The 19610-nt window shown below is 37.2% G+C and overlaps 1 protein-coding gene across 5 annotated transcripts in view; it reads left to right on the forward strand.

The window, feature by feature from the left end:
* LOC110106444 (tRNA pseudouridine synthase A-like) overlaps positions 1–1570 on the forward strand; it is a 39193-nt gene extending 37623 nt beyond the window's left edge. For 3 of the 5 annotated variants that reach the window (XR_003699590.1, XM_020836361.2, XM_028691941.1), the window contains one exon: positions 1461–1514. Coding sequence is in view for 2 of the 5 variants with exons in the window: in XM_028691940.1 (XP_028547773.1) it covers positions 1461–1544 (84 nt within the window). In the remaining 3 variants the exon portion in view is untranslated. Of the gene's footprint in view, positions 1–1460 lie in introns of all 5 variants that reach the window. The other 2 variants (XM_028691940.1, XM_020836363.2) reach the window with 1 other exon arrangement.
* Positions 1571–19610: the final 18040 nt, after the last annotated feature.

Raw genomic sequence — 19610 nt, forward strand, 5'->3', positions numbered from 1 at the left:
CACCAAACATTGACAGATCCTTTTGCTCTTCTCCACCTTTCTTGTGCCCATCATCACTCCAAAATATCCCATATCCTCCTATTTCAACCCAAGTTTGTCAACAAATTAGTTTGATATAAAACTGTGTAGCCCCACTGTCCACCAAGATCGATACAAACATGGCGGGACAATCAACAACCTAATTTTGGCAACATAAATGAAAAATGAGTCCACATATGTAATAAACATTAGTTTAATTTTTTTATTCTATTTTTTAGTTTGTTTTAGGTAGACTGGTTCTATATTTGTAAACTCATTCTATTCCAGTATTATAGGTACATCTCCTATTGTAAGAAAAGAGAGTGGAATGAATAATTTCTGGTTTCTCCCTTTATGGTCTCTCTTCTTCCCCTTCTTCCTTAAGGGGTCCACACATACTCAAAAGGTGTCTTCCCCTTATTGATGTAGGTTAAGAAGCATAACAAAGATCTAGTGGCCGACCACTTTTGTAGAGAGAGGGAGAGAAGGTGGAGGAATAATTGGAATTGTATTCAGTCATCATGAAAAATATATTAGATAAGGATTTAATTTATAGACTTAAAAGAGGAAAATCTAAAACATCCAACTTTAAGTTTAAATCTAAGACTAATTCATACAAGATTTGTGGCAGCAGCTTATTTCATTCATGAAAATATATGGTACTCCATGTAACAGGCTACTCTTCTTTAATTTTTGTCAAGCTATCCTCCCTTGCTAACCACCTTAGTTACAAGGTTTTCATATATTCATTTGCTAAACCTAATTCGGGTCAGGATACCTCTTTTTGGTGCACCTTCTTTTGCCCATCCATGGATGTATTGATTTGCTTAAAAGGATCTGATACAGTGAATCAAAAGGACATGATACACCAAAGAAGACTCCATTGGTTTTAAAAAAATAGATGAACTTACGGTAAATAGCACTATTTCTTTGATTACAACAGTTTGGTATGTGATAAAGAATACAGTTATATAATTTGTTTAGGAATATTAATGTTAACTCAAACACGCAGACCATTGTGCGGTGAGAGAGGGTTTTATGGAGTAAGAGGACTCATAACATGATAGAATGCGAGGAAGATATATTTGCACAAAGTTATCTTCCGGTGGAAAATTCCATGTTCTTTATGTCTTCAACCTGTCCTAACAGCATTAAAGGGGCGGCAGTTAATAATAAAAAGTGGATCAAATTGGATGACGTATCTGATAATGTCCCATTTTTTGTTATTTGGACACCCTAGATTGCTAGCCTATATGTACATACCCTCTCAATCAATACAGTTTTACATGTTTTCTGGTTGTGTTATCATAATACTTGATTACTTCAATTTTGATTCATTCATAATCCGTTCCCTCTGTTATCATGTTTTTCTTCTGAGCTAGCTTGATATATTATTTGCACTGTCAATAATGATGGCTTTAATATTTTTCCTGCTTGTGCAGTTACCACCACATGAACCTGGAGTTGTCAGACGGGCTGTAAACCATTTCTTACAGGTGCTTTTTTATTTTCTTAATGACCTTTAGGTAAAAACAAAAAACAGAAAGAAATCTTGTATCAAATGTGTTCAGCATAAATGCTGTTAGTCAATCGATTTTACTTGGATTTTATTGACTTTGTAAAACTAGTTAAAATGCATGTGCACTATGTGCATATTTGCTTGAAATACGTATATGATTTTTAATACATATGTTAGTTGCATTTTTTTTATTAAATAGATAATTTTATTAATGCATTTTATGAATTTTACATTATATCTTCTGAATTATAACTTGATATGAAAAAAATATTTTAGTACTTATTAATTGGGTAAAAGTAAATATTACTAAATTTTGTAGAGTAAATGGCCAAAATGATTCTTAAACTTTTTAAGTTTATCCATTTTTGTTCCAATTTTTTTCAGGTGTTCAATTTAGCCTAAGTCCCAAGTCCTGAATGAGAAAGTGAAGAGTTGTGTTAGGTAGTTGACAACCAGCGTAAAATTTGTCGAATAATTATTTCATGAATATTTTTAAAAATTGTGTTAATGCTAGGGCGTCTCCTAGAAGCGACATGCTGTATGCATTGAATACAGCGACAAGTTTGCAAGGGCCATTGCACCAGCGCTCGGGTGCAGTGTTAAATAGGCAAGGGTTCCCACATTAAGGACGTATGTGGGCAAAGAAGCTAGTCCATGAAACTAAAATTAGGATAGGAACTTGGAATATAGATTCCTTTACAAAAAAATTAATAAAATTAATAGATATTATGATTCATAGGAAGATAAATATTTTGAGCATTCAAGAAATTAAATGGGTTGGAGAGAAGGCTAAGGAGATTGATAGTTTAGGATTTCAACTATGGTATTCGGGTAGGAGCGTACTAGAAATGGTGTAGGTGTGATTGTAGATAAGAGTTTGAAGGATAATATTATAAAAATTAATAGAATTTGAGATAAAATTATAGCTTTAAAAATTGTTGTTGATGCTAAGATTTTTAATATTATAATTGTTTATGCTCCTCAAGTAGGTTTATATATAAGTTAGAAATTAAAATTTTGGAATGACTTAGAATAATTAATACAAAAGATATCTCTTGAAGAAAGAGTTTTTTTAGAGGAGATTTAAATTGACATGTTTGTAAAGAGGTAGATGATTTAAAAGCATTCATGATGGCCATGAGTTTGGAACGGACCAATGAAGGTGGTAAGACCATATTAAATTTTCCTTTAGCTTATGATTTTTTAATTGCTAATATCTTATGTAAGAAAAGAGATGAACATCTCATCACTTATAAAAATAGATACAGTAAAACTCAGATTGATTATTTTATTATATAAAAATAAATCGTTTAGATTGCAAATATTATAAAGTTATTCCGCGTGAAAATTTATGTATCCAACATCGATTATTAGTTTTAGACTTTAAGATAAAAGGAAAGAAATAAAAAATAAAGTAAATCGATATTCTAGGATTAGATGGGAGCATTTAATGAATATTAAGAAAAATATTTATGAGAGAAATATTTTAGATCTTAAGATTTTGTCTGTGCATGAGAATGCTAATGTTATGTGAGAAAAAGTGGCAAGTAATATTAAGAATATTACAAAAGATATGCTTGGAGTATCAAAGTGAAAAACTCCAAATAGTAAAAATAGTTGGTGGTGGAATCCAAATGTGAAGAAAAAATAAAAAATAAGAAGATTTGTTATAAAAATTGATTTAGATATAAAAATTCTTATAATTGGTAAATATATAAAGAGCGTAAGCAATCTAAGAAAGTAATATGCGATGCAAAGATCATAGCTTTTAATGATTTATATAATAAATTAGATAGTTAACCATTAAGAGAGAAGTATAATACTAAGTTAAGTGTTGCAAAAATGAGGATGCTCAGGTGGATGAGTGGCTTTACCCTTAGGGATAGGATACGAAATGACCATATACGTGAAAACGTTGAAGTAGCGCCAGTGGAAGATAAGATTAGAGAGAGTCGCCTTAGATGGTTTGTTCACATAAAACGGAGATTTAAATAAGAATTTGACTTTTAATAGGACACAATGGAGAAAAAAGATTCATGTAGCCGGTCCCAATTCCCACATAGTGGGACAAAGGCTTGTTGTTGTTGTTGTTGTTGAATTTAGCCCAACTCACCAAATTTGAGCCAATTTGGTCATATCGTTCACTTAGTTGTTTCTGCGAATAGAAATTGGTGGAGAGAAACTTTTCATGATGGTATTTTGGACTTGTAGGGTTCATTTTCCTTAAAATCAACTCAAACAAATGGTATTGACGCCAAAAGTCCAAAAGGTCCTCATAAATTATTTTCTTCACCAAGTTTTATCTAAACAAATGTTTAAATTTAAGGTAGGATTTAATATATTCAAATTTGATTAATTGAGATATTAATTTGAACACTTCAAAAAAATCTGGGACCAAATAGACACGCCTAAAACATGTAGTGTCTAATTTGGTCATTTAATCAATATAATATGTATTCAAATTTGATGAGTTGAGATATATTTTATCTTTCAAAGTAAACTTTTAAATAATAAACTTATTTGAAAATTCCTGCAGATTTATCCTCTCATCTACTGTAGCATATGATTTTAAATGGTATGATAGTGATGTGAATCAACTAGGAGTTTCTTGAGAAATTAAAAGGAACAATTGATTAAAATTTGCTAATATAAAATTATTGTTTGCAAATAAAGAAGATTTAGGAATTCAAAATATTCAACTTGCTTAGGCAAAGAAGCGCTCTTGAGATTAACCAAACAATCCAATCAAAATCCAAAGACAATAGTAAATGTTACATGCACATAACATAAACATAATTTACCACTTAATAACGAGAGGTTCACCTTGAGTCCCTTCTCACTCATTCACTCTTAGGCTTTAGCGGAGGAAGACGAATCATACGATGAAGGAGATTACAACTAGGAGGAGGGCCGAAGACTTTCGTTGATGGAGAGGTAGCCGGCGGTGGAGGAGGTGGTGGGTGACCGATGATTATCCTAGGGTGGGGTTGGGAGAGAAAGTTTTAATAAATCTGAAATTAATTCAGATTTAAGTGGATTTGGAGGGAGTTGGATTTGAAAATTTGAATTCAAATTCAATCAAGGCTTATGATCCAAATAGACAATTAATAGGTAAAGCCCATTAATGGGCTGGCGGCATTATGAGGGGAGGGAGAGAATTGGGGAGGGAGTTATTAGCTTCCAAACAAGTATTTATAAGTTAGGAAAGCAAATAATGAATCCAATCTAATTTAAATTCAAATTGGATTCATGATTAAGGAATTTCCTTATTTGGAATTTCAAATATGGAAAGTATTTGAAATTCAAAATTTGAATTTCAAATGAATTCAAGCCTTTCCTTTACTTGCTTGAACTAATTTAGGAAAACCATCATGATGATTGAGAACATCATAATGTGGCTTAATGGGGCCGGCGGTGGAGTTGGGTGGAGGGATTTTAGCTGGCGGTGGTGAGGGTTTGGTCGGCGATGGTGGTTATGGGTAATGGCTTGGAGTCAAGGGATTTGAGGATTGCGTTAAGGCCTAAAATAAAAATAAAGAAAATACTCAAATGCCCCTTGGGCTCAAATAAACTCAAGAAAAGGGGTAAAATCGAAACTAGCAAATAAATATAACATAATACATAAATGCATAAAAAATAAAGACTGTGAATTGTAGCCGTAGTTTTATGATTCCTACACCGATAAACTTGTCGATAACATATGTTGATGTCCTCATCATTCTCCTTAGGTGGGAGAAAACTCGACCCTGTCGAGTGAGTGTCCCTAGAGCTCTCGTACAACTCTAGGAGATCTGGATCTAGACTCTGTAGCTCATCTCGATCAACCCACGTGTCCTCTATCGCTGGGGTCCCTTTCTAGTGAACTAAGTATCTTCGACGTCCCCCTTTCGTGGAAATGATCTCATCATCCAATATGACTTCTATCTTCTCCGGATTGGATAAGTGAGGAAAATTGGGGAATGGAGGTAGGCTAGGGATCTCACCAGGTATGGTCACAAAAGGCCCATTAGCAAGTGGATTATTGGGGTTAAACTCTGGCCCCTCGAAGGTTACTAGATCTTCTATATTAAATTTAGGATTAATGTTAAAATCTTTAAAATTATCTTAAAAGGTCCAGCGCTTCTTGCATGCAACTTCCTTGCGGATCCTGGAGGAAAACGCTCCGGATGTATTCGCACTATCACAAAGTCTCCAACTTTGAACTCTTTAAATCTTCTTTTATGATCAGCAATAAGTTTATAAGTGGCGTTGCTTTGTTCAATTTTCTTTTTAATTTCTTTATGTAACTCCTGAAGATGAGATGCGAATGCAGATGCAGACTCTGACGTTCTAACCCTAAGACACATGGGAAGTAGATCAATGGATTGTTTGGGTAGGTATCCATACACAATCTCAGCAAGACTAAGGTCGGTGGTTCTATTAACAGAGTTGTTATACGAAAATTTAGTGATAGGCAGCTTAGAATCCCAATCTCTAATATGTCGTCTACCAAAGACCTTAAAAGGTTTCCTAGGCTTCTATTAACTACCTCGGTTTGCCCATCAGTCTCGGGGTGGAAGGATGTTGAAAATTATAGTTTCATACCCATTTTGTGCCACAGGGTTTTTCAGAAATAGCTTATAAGTTTAACATCTCTGTCGAAGACTATGATTTTTGGTAAGCCATAAAGTCTAACGATCTCGTCAAAATAGAGCTTGACAATTTGAGAGGCGTCAAAAGTTTTAGAACAAGGAAGGAAGTGAGCCATTTTCAAAAAATGGTCGACAACTACACAAATAGAATCATGTTTTCTCACATTCTTCGGTAAACCAATAATGAAATCCATACTCACATTCTGCCAAGGGCAATTAGGCACGGGGAGTGGAGTGTAGAGCCCTGTTTTCTGTTTGCGTTGTTTGGTGAGTTGAAAGGTGTGAAATCTCCTCAAAAGTTTACTAACATCACGCTTTAGACTCGGCCAATAGAATCGGTTCTCTAAGGCGGCGATAGTCTTAGATTGTCGAAAGTGACCAGCTAACCCTCCCGCATGTAATTCCCAAACGAGGTATTCTTGAAGAGATGTTTTGGGAATACAGAGTTTTTAGCCCCTGAATAGATACCCATCTTCTAGAAGGAAATTATTAATAGTGCGGTCACTTTCAGAGGTCAAAGAGTTATATATTTCATAAAAATCAGGGCAGTCCTTATAGTCTTCTTTGAAATGCTCAAAGCCAATTACCTCAGTTCTCATCTCTTGGGTCACCATCACTTGACGACTCAAAGCATCTGCTGCTTTATTCTCATATCCGGCTTTATGTGGAATAGTGCAAGTATATTCTTGAAGGAATTCAACCCAACGACCATGCCGGGCATTGAGTTTCTTTTGAGAGTTAATGAATCGCAAAGCTTCATGGTCTGAAAAAGATAACGAATTCTTGAGGCAGAAGATAATGTCGCCAATACCTAAGGGATTGGATAATGGCATTAAATTCCTTGTCATAGGTGGAGTATCGTTGTCTAATCTCGTTCAGCTTCTCGTTGAAGTAGGCGATTGGGTGTCCTTCTTGAGATAGAACTCCACCTATGCTAATTCCAAATGCATCGCAGGTTACTTCAAAAACTTTGGAGAAATCTGGCAGACACATAAATGGGGTTTTTACCATTCTCCTCTTTATTTCTTCAAAAGCTTTAGAGGGCGACATAGTCCAAAGAAACTCTCCCTTTTTTTAGACAATCAGTTATGGGTGCCACGATGGTGCTAAAGTTCCTAATAAACCTCCGATAGAATGTGGCCAATCTGTAGAAACTCCTAACATCTCTGATATTTCTAGGTTTAGGCCATTCGTTGATTGCTCGCACCTTTTCAGGATCAATTGATATTCCTTTAGATGAAATAATAAATCCAAGAAAAGTGACACTATTTGTGAGGAACGTATATTTCTTAGGGTTAGCATATAACTGCTCCTTTCTCAAAGTCTCACAAATTTGCTTCAGGTGGTTTAAATGTGATCCACCAAATTATTGTAGATCAGGATATCATCAAAGTAAACCACTACAAATTTTCCTAGAAATGGTTTGAGGACTTGGGTCATCACTCTCATAAATGTATTGGGTGCATTACTCAAACCAAAAGTCATAACCGTACATTTGTATAATTCATCTTTGATTTTAAAAGCGGTTTTCCATTCATCTCATAGGCGGATTCTAATTTGATGATAGCCACTTTTAAGGTCAATCTTAAAAAATAAGGTGGCTCCTGTCATCATATCTAACATGTCATCTAGAAGTAGGATGTGGAAACAATATTTAATCGTGATTTTGTTGATAGCGCGGCTATCAACACACATTCTCCAAGATCCATCCTTTTTGGGGGTCAGAAGGGCGGGGACAGCACAAGGGCTAAGGCTCTCGTTGATGAAGCCGCGTTGCAAGAGTTCGTCCACTTGTTTCTTCAGCTCACCATATTCCGTTGGGTCATCCGATAATGTGGAAGGTTGGGTAGAGAAGCTCCCGGAACATGATCGATGACATGTTGGATGTCCCTAAGAGGTGGAAGATGTCAGCAAAAGTCTCTAAGAGGGGTTTAACTTCATCGGGAACATGTTCTTCCCGGTCAGCACTTACTTTCCTAGCTACAAGGGCATACATGGGGGATCCTTGATGAAACTCAACATCCATTTCCTTCGCAGTCAAGAAGTTTACACCTTTGTTAGGCTTAACAGGGACCGACTTCACTTCATCCTTACTAGGCTTGGGTTAGGAAGGTATAAGTTTGATCTTCTTACCATTATGTTCAAACACATAGGTTTTCGTCCTCCAATAAATATGGACAGGCTTCTCTTCACCACTACAACGGATCATAAAGTTATCAAAAGCAGAAATGTACTCTTTGACTGGTTTGCTATCCTGGGCCATCCTATTCCAACGGTCTTAGAGTCTAGGTTAGTATGAAGGAGGGAGGTATTTTGTTTCAGTTCTAGCTTCATTGTCCTCCAATCAGCGATGGGATATTCCTCTCGAGTTTCATGCATGTGTTCGAGGTTAGTCCAGTACTGACTAGCCCTACCCGTCAACTTCATTTCAACAAATCGCACTTTTCTCACTTCCGAGATATTATACCACTTGAAGTAACTATCCATACCCGTGAGCCAATCTAGAAAAACTTGAGGGTCTAGGGTGCCATCAAAAGACGGGGCATCAATCCTAATGTTTTTTAGCAATTGGGCATCATTATCTCCCCAAGTGGGGTTTTGTCCAATGGGCTCTTGATGGGGTATTTGGTTGGGACGATAGTAGTCTCGGGGAGGTCCATAATTAGTAGGAGCCTCTTCGGCATAAGGGGAATGGTCTTGAAGGTATATAAATTGCCGGGTTTCCTAAACGCTCAATGTTATCTAGGCATTCTCCAGTTTATCGTTGAAAGTCCGCTAAATCAGTTTGAGTGTTTCTAATTTGCTGAGTAATTGAGCCTAATTGACCAACAATAAGGGCTAAAGTCGCCTGAATTTTTTCTGGATTTATGGGTAGACAATGGGGAACACTTAGGGTTCAAACTGGATAGGGGACAACACTGAAATGCAATGTTAGACTCACTAAAAGGTCACTAGATGGTGCAAGAACAGTTTGGACAGCGAGCTACACTAGTGGTTTTAAGTCACTAGGTGTTTAAGAAGGTTGCTAAGGTTTGGACAGCACCTAAACAATAGATTAGACTCACTTAAACGTTATTAAATGATGCAGAGTTTTTCTGGACAGCAAGCAAAACCAGTAAATTAAAATATCTTGATGAAGGAATGTATGCAAACAAGTGTATGGATGGATAGGTAAACTCCTAGATTAACTTCTAGCACTAGTAATGCATGTCTACCATGCTCTGATACCAAGATGATGTGAATCAACTAGGAGTTACTTGAGAAATTAGAAGGAACAATTGATTAAACTTGCTAATATAAAATTATTGTTTGCAAATAAAGAAGATTTAGGAATTCAAAATATTCAACTTGCTTAGGAAAAGAAGCGCTCTTGAGATCAAAAAATCCAATCAAAATTCAAAGACAATAGTAAATGTTACATGGCCATGCACATAACATAATTTACCACTTAATAACGAGAGGTTCACCTTGAGTCTCTTCTCACTCATTCACTCTTAGGCTTTAGCGGAGGAAGAAGAACCATACGAGGAAGGAGATTACCACTAGGAGGAGGGAGCCGAAGACTTTCATTTATGGAGAGGTAGCCGGCGGTGGAGGAGGTGGTGGGTGACCGACGATTATCCAACGACCCGATTGAATGTGCTCTTCGATCAATAGTGTTAGTTGGTATAAGATGCGGTCGATGTATCCATCTACAGTCTCGTTGTTGCCAAAGTACACGTCAAGGAACAGGGATCCAAGAATATCCGTCCTTCCTTTTGTCGAAAATAAATTCGTGGTCGACCTCAGGATAGGCCCTACATGCTTGCCTTGAATGGTGTGAGTAGAAAACTAGGGAAGAGGGGAGGCGAAAGTAGGAATTGAGGGAGAGGAAGAGGGACGGTGGTTGGGTGATGGGGGAGGCCGGCGGCTTGTGGGAGAAAGGGGAACTAGGTTGTTGACCTCCATATAATAAAAAAAAGGATAAAAAAATATACTTAAGTGATTACCTGTGCGTGAAGCCCATGCCGAATCCCTAGCAGAAAAGCTCGCTACATCACCCCATTCCCTGCAAGCGGTGCCGAACAATCCTATCTATCAGCTAATCGCAAAAATCATGCTCAAATCGCGTAGCCTTAACGTTGTTTGAGGCTCATGTTTGCGCTAGAGAGAGCGGAGGAGTCTTCTGCTCGATGACGCCAAACTCTCGCAAAAAAAAAAAAACTCAGCATTTCCTCTTCCTCTCCCTACTTGGATCTCTAGCCGACGCCCAGCTTGCGTCTTACACCCGAGCTTCCTCCCTCAATCCCCTTCGATGACACCCCTTCCTGCTAAATCGGAAGTCACGACATTTTTATTGGAAGCCAGGACGGGAGTTCGCTGGTAGTGAAGGTAGTTTTCTCCCTTCCACAAGCTTCTCCCACATCTTCTCCTTCTCTAAGACGAACTCCACAGCAGCACTGCTCCAACCCGAGAGAGAGAGAGAGAGAGAGAGAGAGAGAGAGAGAGAGATTTCCCTCACCTCCTTCACAAGCTCTGGCCGAACCTCCCTACTCTCCGACCTCATCTCTTCAGCCAACCCCAACAAGTCAAAGCCGCCCCTTTCACCTGCCTCTACCTAATTAAACCCTCTCTCCCTCACTAATTTATCTATAAAGCCCTCTCATTCAACCCAACCCAAAGGCCCACTATCATACAGTAGCCACTTACATCCATAGTTGTCAATGGCGCAAAATAGCGCGCACTATAGCGCACAGCGTGATGCTGCGCACCTACGGCGCAATGTTCATGGCGCGGCGTATGTGTTAAAAATAGCGCGCACTATTTGCATCACATGTGCGCCATGGCTCGTAGCACAAGGTGCAAAATAGCGTGCCAAATTATGTTTAGTAATATTTAGTATACTTATGAATATTTTTTAAATTTTTTGTTTTTATGATAAAATAATATAATTTATATTTTTAAGATAGAAACTTTCGTTGGCTGCCCTAATTGCACGAAAAGACATCTCTGCTTCCGTCGAATTCATCTGCTTCTCTTCGTCGAATCCAGTCGCTGCTTTCGCCATTTGCTCGCGCCTTTCCCCGAATACATTCCGCCAAATCCATTCGCTGCTTTCGTTGTTCGCAAGCTTCTCGTAGGATTCCGCCAAATTCGTCCGAAGTTCGCTGCTTCCGCCAAATACGTCCCGCACAGTTTTTTTTTCCGCCGAATCCTGTTCTTTCGCTTCCGCCGAATTCATCCCTCAGAGGTATGATTCCCTCAGTGTCGTTTGACCATTTCCTTGCATTTTAGGGGAACTGTAGGCTGTCATCAATTCTTTGATGCTTTCAATTGTTCTTTTTATGTGATGCTTATGTTTTTGGAAGGATATTTTTTAAGGAATTTAATTAACGGTATGCAAGTTTTGTTGGGTTCTTTGTTAGGTAAACTCAGTTTCTTATAGCACTTTATGCTTTATCTTCTGCCTTTAACCTCATAACTAATTTTATTCACTCGATTTCCATGAATGAATTTCCTTAGACTTAAAGCTAATTGATTTAAGATAGAAGTTTGTGGATGACACATTCCTAACAATTTGGATATGAATATAAACATATACAGGAATGTCTATAAGTGATTAGTTTGTAACAGAAGAAACACCTCATTGGAAGGATTTTTTATGTAGCCTGTAGGGTTATTTATTTATTTATGAGATAAACTCAATATTTTATTGAAAAGTTTGTTACAAAAAAATTTATTGAAATATGAAGTATTTGAATTTGTTTGCTTTTAGGTGATCATAAGATATCAGATTCAGTTCAATCTTTAAAAAATGATCTAGCATGGAAATATGCTATTTTGACAAATGAATCTGACAACAGCAGTGTGACATGCATTTTTTGTGGTAAAATAACAAAAGGAGGAATTATATGCCACAAAAAACACCTTGTTGAGGGTTTTAGGAATGCAAGGCCGTACTCTAACTGTCCTGAGCACGTGAAGTCTAAAATTAAGGCATCCATGTTGAAAAAAAAGGATTTAAAGGAACAATTTAATGACACATCAAATGTTAACCTTGCTAAAGAAGGAGAAGATTTTGATGTGATGGCAGATGATATTTTAGGTGTTGGACCATCCAAAACATTGCGGACAAATAAATCAAACACATCAAGTCAAAGTTCGTCATCTACATCTATCTTCAAAACATCACGACCTAAAAGTCTGTTAGATACTTTCTTTACACCAAATCCTGAAGATGTAGTAAAACATAGAAAGGGTCAGTTTAGTAAAAAAATGGATGCAACTAAAAAAAAAATGAGAGTAAGGGCTATTCAAGTGTTCAGTAGATGGATGTACGATGCTGGGATTCCATTTAATGCTGTGAAATATGATAGTTTCCTTGCTATGGTGGAGGCACTTTGACAATTTGGACCTGGTATGAAACCTCCTAGTTATCATGAGGTACGAGTTACTTGTTTGAAGAAAGAGGTTGGACATATATATAAGCTATTACGATGCCATCAAGAAGATTGTGTACGATATGGTTGTTCTCTAATGACAGTCGAGGAATAGAAAAAGCTTAATCAATTTTCTTGTTAATTGTCCAAGAGGTAGTGCATTTATAGAGTCAATTGATGCTAGTTCTTTCTCCAAGAATGCTGTGAAAATGTTTGAATTTTTTTGCAAGTACATCGAGGTTGTTAGACCACATAATGTGATCCAAGTGGTCACTGATAATGTATCCGAAAATGTTCTTGCAGGTTTGTCACAACTTTTAATCTTAAGCTGTGTCATTTTATGAAGAATTTTTATATATTTTAACTTAAACTATAATGACTTAACAGGAAAATTATTGATGGACAAATATCCTCACATTTATTGAACTCCTTGTGCTTCTCACTATTTGGATTTAATAATGGAGAACATTTTCAAAATTCAAAAGCTAAGGCGATGCTTTGAAAAAGCGGTGACAGTACATAGTTTTATATATTCTAGGTCTCGCTTGCTTGAGTTAATGAGAAGGTGCACAAATCAAAGAGCACTTGTCAAACCCGCAAAGTCTCGTTTTGCAATAGCTTTCTTAACTTTACAACGTTTTCATCAACAACAACTGAACTTGAATAGAATGTTTACATATGAGGAGTTTATCTTGTGTCCTTATGCAAAAGAGGCTAAAGCAAAACAATCTCAACATACAATCTTACAACAATCATTTTGGAACATTATAGTGTATGCCTTAAAAATAGCTGATCCTTTATTAAAGGTACTTAGATTGGTTGATGGAGAGAAGAAATCCCCAATGGCTTACATGTATGAAGCAATGGATAGAGCAAAAGAGGCAATTGCTGCAAGCTTCAATAATAGTGATAAGTATGATCAAGTTTTTAAAATTATTGATAGAAGATGGGAAGTGCAATTACACCGGTCTCTACATGCAACAGGACATTTTTTAAATCATGAATATTTCTTCAATAATCATGATATTTCCAAGGATAAGGAAATAGCTGATGGTCTTTACCAATGTATTGGAAGATTATCTCAAGAAGTAGCCGAAGAAGATAAAATCAGTAATGAATTAAGTTAATACATTAGAGGTGAATGACTATTTGGTATTCCTCCAGCTATAAGACAAAAAACTACCCGATCTCCATGCATTATTATTTACAAAAAAAATTAAGACTGATTTGCATGTATATAATATTGAAAAAAAATTCAATTCTTACAACTGATTGGTGGTTGGCATATGGACAAGGAGCTCATAATTTACAAAACTTTGGTATCAAAGTCGTAAGTCTAACATGTAGTTCATCCAGATACGAATGCAATTGGAGTATTTTTGAACATGTAAGTATTTTATAATATATGTGTTACTTTTTTATATATGTTTATAATATAGTAATGCACTAATATTTTATTTGCAGCTTCATAACAAACGAAGAAGCAACTTGGATCATAGTCGCTAAATTGATTTTATTTATGTGAAATATAATAGAGCACTAATTCGGAGATTCAATCATCGTGATGTGATTGATCATATTTCTTTGACTGAAATAGATGACGCAAATGAGTGGCTAACAGGAAAATTAGATGATGAGTCTGATGAAGAAAATGACTTTATTGTTGGAGAGGAAGATTTAACTTGGATAAGTGTTGCTAAGGCTACTGGTGTTTATGATAAAAGCTATAATATTCGGGAAAGATCTAAAGGGAAAGAGAAGGAATCTTCAATTAGGCATGATGTTGCTATTAAGAATGAGGATGAAGAGGGTGATGAAGAGGCTTATGAAGTAGGAGACAATGCTGATGAAAATATTTTAACATTTGCTGATGATGATGATTCTCAAGAAGAGCAGATTAAATTCTTATTTGACCTTTAAAAAAGATTGTAATATTTGAATTATAAAATTTTAGGATGTTTCTTACTCGAACTTATATATGTTATGATTCTTTTTCATTATCATGATAGATTGTCTTTCTTTTTTAATGATATTTCATATTCATGCTTATTATTTTATAATTCTTATTTAGTTTGTACCATGTTCAAAAAGGAGCCCGTCGCGCCGTACGCTATGCGCCATGGCTCCAAAGGGACCTTTGCGCCTTGGTGCGCTGTTCGCCGTTAACAGGCATGCTTACATCTAAACCCCACCTAAATCAACAACCTAAAGCCCATTCCACTTAGTTTAAAACTAGCCCAAGTTCACCTCTCCACCATTCAATCTAACCTCACTCAAATCTTCTCCTAACCCATTAAACTAAGGTGATACATCTCCCCCTCTTTTATTTATTATTATTCATTAGTTATGTTATTATTATTAATTAGTCATTATTGTAATTATCATTATATAATGATTTTAATCACACACACACACACACACACACATATATATATATTTGCGTTTGTGAGAGGATGACCAAAAAAAGTGAAAAATAGCAACAACAAAAAAAAGAGACAAGAAAAGGGAGAATGTACAAAAAAATGATGAGTGTTGATTTTTGTGCATTTTGACATCATCGTCGTTGCCCCTACGCAAAGGTATAAAAATTTTTGACTTAAAAATCCCGCTCTCGACGTTAGCGACGAGCCGACAAACCTCCTACGTGCTCACGTAGCGTAGTAGGGAGGGAAACCGGCGCGGCGCTTGCGACGAGGTGGGTAATCCCCAGACCGCTCATTTAGCGTGAGGAGGACGAAAACTAAGTACCCATACGTGGGGAAATCCCTGTGCTCTTTTCAATAGGTGCCCAAGACCCCCAAGCGCTCATGTAGCATCTTGGAGATTGAAGAAAATGCCGCCGCGGTGTCATTTGACACATTCCTAAATCGCTCAAGTAGCGACGAGGGAATTGCTAGTTTCTCGAATTTTACCCTAAACGAGGGAGACACCCTGAGGTTGCCAAAATTTCCACTGAAATAGGGAACTTGGACAAATTTTGGATAGCTTGAACTTGCAAACTTTTGGATAGCAGGGAACACAGTTTGACACTTGAATGACTAATAAAGGCTTAAACCTAAGTAAAATAAAATTGAAATGAGCTTGAACTTAAGTCCATTTGACCCAAGTGAACCATGATTTGTATGATTTGGATAACAGGGGACCTGATTCGCACTTGAATGAACCACAGGGGACTTCATTTGGACTTGAACTTGGACAAATATTGAACAAATGATTTTAAATTCTCACTTGGACTTAAAGTCTAATATTTGAAATGAAGATCATAAGCTTATGAATGACAAAATCAATGATAAAGGAATAATAATCATCTCAAATTTGAATGAAGACATTGACAAATATGCAAGCAGAATTTGTAAAAAAAAAATGATTTGGCCATACAATCATGGTATGAGGACTTTTGGAGCATTAACTTGCAATGTTAGACATGAACTCATCCATAAGCAATAATCAGCAAGGAATGTGGAGATGCTCGTATAAGTGATGATGCAAAATTACAAAGGATTTATAATGAGCAAATCTCCAAACATGAATTTGCAAATATGGGTAACTCATAAGTAACAATACAAAGGTCTTCCAACAAATATTAAATAGCCACTAACAAACAAAAATTCTTATAAGAATTGAGCATGAACATTGTCATGAGATTTTGACAACAACACTTGTGAGAGTTATGTTAGTTGGAATGAAGAAATTGATGATGATGACATCAAGCTCATTGAAAATTATCATCGATGATAAAGAATTTGCAAGTGAAGTGTCACTTGCAAGCAACACTAGAAGAGGGATAGTGGGTTCAAACACTTGCAAGTGATGATGGCCGGGGCGATCACAACAAATGATATAATTGCAAATGAAGATATAAAATGCGAGGCCATCATGCTAGTTGTAAATCATCTTTAAGAACAAAGAACTTGCAAGTATATTTGCTTATAAGAAGCAAGAAGATTGTGAATGACACGGCTTGAATCGTGAGAGATTTGACGACTTACTCTCAAGTCATCATGCAGGATATGCAACAACAAGAGACATATAGATAACAAATATTTTAGGGATAAGTATCTCGCATGATCCTCCTAAACGGTCCGACTAACAATAGAAAATTATGATGATGGCATAATTAGAAAGTTGTCTACTGATCCCCATACAAGTTCTGAGAAGAGAAAACCAGATCAAATTATTAACGAGGCACGGTCTAACCAAGTTCTAAACATTGAGTTGGATAAAATTGTTGAGGCTCGCAAGTTTCTTGATGAATAGTGGTCGTACATCTTTGTGGGCTCCGAAAATTCGGTCCCGGCCTCCACTCGCTTTTCTTATTCGGCGAGGGACCCTGCCATACCCACATTTAACCTCCTACCTTCATTCACTCTCTACCTCCTCTCTCTCTCATCATGTCAAGTTATTGTTCCCATTTTATGTCTCTACATATGAAATGAGATAAAAGTTTTTTTTTTTTTTTTTATTGGAAATGAAGTAAATAAGCCCAGCTGCCATTATAAAAATATACGCAATAACGTAACAAGTGTTTAGGGTTAAAAGATGTTGGGCGACAAAGTAGACGACGTTAAGTTCTATTAAAAATTTACAAAATGTGTAAAATGAAAGAAGAACAAATAAGGCAACGTCCAACATTAAATGAAGAGGGCGGGCATCGGCAAGAGAACTCATAATGTGATTAAAATTATATGTTCGAACCTATATGCTTGAGTTGAACTGTTAGTTGATATCTTTGGCAAAATGCAAGTGAATGCTCAACATTAGCCTAGAGCTTCATCCAAGCCTATACACTGTGAAGACTTTTCCATTCTTACTTACATTTGGAAACAACTATGGAGGGCAAAGAATGACCATCTAAATTAGCACATTGACTTCATAGTAGACACAATTGGCAGAGAGGAATGTGATTTCATGTAACCAAGCTTAAAAAAGACAGCAGTATATAATTTGGATGGCAGTATCAAGAAAAACAGGGGCAACGGAGTATCTATCTAACCTATAATAAGGAGCACGAGATGGGGGCAAGCGTTGTGGGGAATATATCCTACCTATAAATAAACACAGACTATAAAGACCCCCGTAGCCTAAAAGCGAACAAATAAAAATACAGAGAGGGAGAAGGATATAGGACCAGGAATGAGTAAAGGTGATCCAGGGTATTCTTAAACAAAAGTGTGCAAGTGCAGTCGACGGAATAAAGAAAGACCCAGAGTTTTCAGATGGAGGCTCGGCACGGCACATATACGGCAAAATGTACACAGAAAAGATAAAACGCTCCGTCTTGTGACAATAAAATAAAGAACATTACGGTAAATCTGCTAGACAATGATAAAAGTCTGCTAGATGAAAACAATTCTTTTCAAAAGCGGATTAAACAGGCCACGCGATCGCAACGTTCTTCACACATCATCTAAAGGGTCTAGATCTGACAACATTCGTACAAGCAGACAGAAGGCGTCCACCAACTACAACGCACGCCACCTCCCGTGATTCGGCAACAATCAGTACATAGCAGACGAAGGACGCTACAATTATTTCAAAGTACCCATAACACGTGCACTTAAATTGTATACCATAGGTACACTGAAAGGGGTTAAATATTATAACCCCATGGGCCCGGCGAGCGGTTATGGTACATAACGTGACGTTAGGATGTGGCGGGTTTGACAAGTGAATTCAGGTTCGAAACCGATCTTCATATAACGGTTCAAATAGAATCGACCAGGTTACGAACCATTAACAAATATAAAGATATGGGCGACGGTATTTTACTTTAAAACATTCAATTAGGCCATCAAGCCTACAACATGAGAATTCACTATAAAGGGTACGAAGCCTACGCACTCGATCCCGACTGTCGACAGCCCGATTAGAGTCGACAATGTCAATCATAAAAGTGATGACCCCAACCACCCGATTATGGCGTGTTGAATTCAGATCTCAACACGGAGAGGTTTCCCAAATATTTTCTATATATTCACGCCAAAGAGTCCACAAACAGAAATCAAAGCAGTCAACGCCAAAGTTCCTCACCAGAAAAAATCCAAACTCCCACAAACATTAAAAAATCCCAATTCCAAAAAATATTTTAAAATGAAATCAATTCCGGTCTCAACGCTTAAAGAAAAACCATTCACGCCCCGCAACAGTCTGCCAGATGGACAAATTCCAAATTAACTCTAGCTCACAAAGAGCATATGCTAGTCGATAATATCACTAGGATCCATCTCAACAACTCTTTACCAGTAAAAGACGTGGTGCGTGTCCCTAAAACCGGACAGTTTCGCCCGCCAATGCAAACTGGCAGTAACGGTTTATGACCCAGGGCCCTCTGAACCGAGTGGTTTTGCCCGCCAAAATTGCACCACAGATAGCGGTTATGGCCCATGAGCCAAAACGCTCCTTAATGGCGGTTAAAAATCCTTGAAATATGAATTCAATAGGATATGATCGATAGGGCATAAAGCTCCTCTGTAAAGCTAAGGTGGATTCAATTGTCCCCTAGGCAAATAACCCACCCCAGGTCTACCAGTTCCTGACGAAGCAACCCATGTGCCGACAAGGACCTTCTGTCAGGTTGGTACTGCTACCTCCTCTGACTGTAAGTAAGACAGGGACGACGAGGCCCCGGGACGACGGAACATGGGAATCGTTGATCAGGCCATCATCCATTCCCACCATCTTTAAGTGAACGATTGGTGAATTTCTATTTTTAAAAATATAAAATTCCTCGAAATCTCCAAACCAAAATTTTTTTCATTTCAATCCAAACCTATTGCTCTACTTTGCCCAGATAACACGTATATTCTATAATACGTATCTGATTGACCCGACTAGCCTTAATCGATTCTCTCTCGTGTGGGAGGGGTCATAACTATAGGGGTTCGCCTATAGGCAAACCAGAACTCAAGTATAAAGTCCTCACACGAAAATGGAGGGCCTAAATCTCTGGGTAGTGTCTATCATACAAAACCCATCTGCCTCCAAAATATTTACCTCGGAAACTTAGTTTGTAAAACCCCTTCA

The sequence above is a fragment of the Dendrobium catenatum genome, unplaced genomic scaffold, assembly GCF_001605985.2.
Source record: "Dendrobium catenatum unplaced genomic scaffold, ASM160598v2 original_scaffold_87881, whole genome shotgun sequence".
NCBI classification, from domain to species: domain Eukaryota; kingdom Viridiplantae; phylum Streptophyta; class Magnoliopsida; order Asparagales; family Orchidaceae; genus Dendrobium; species Dendrobium catenatum.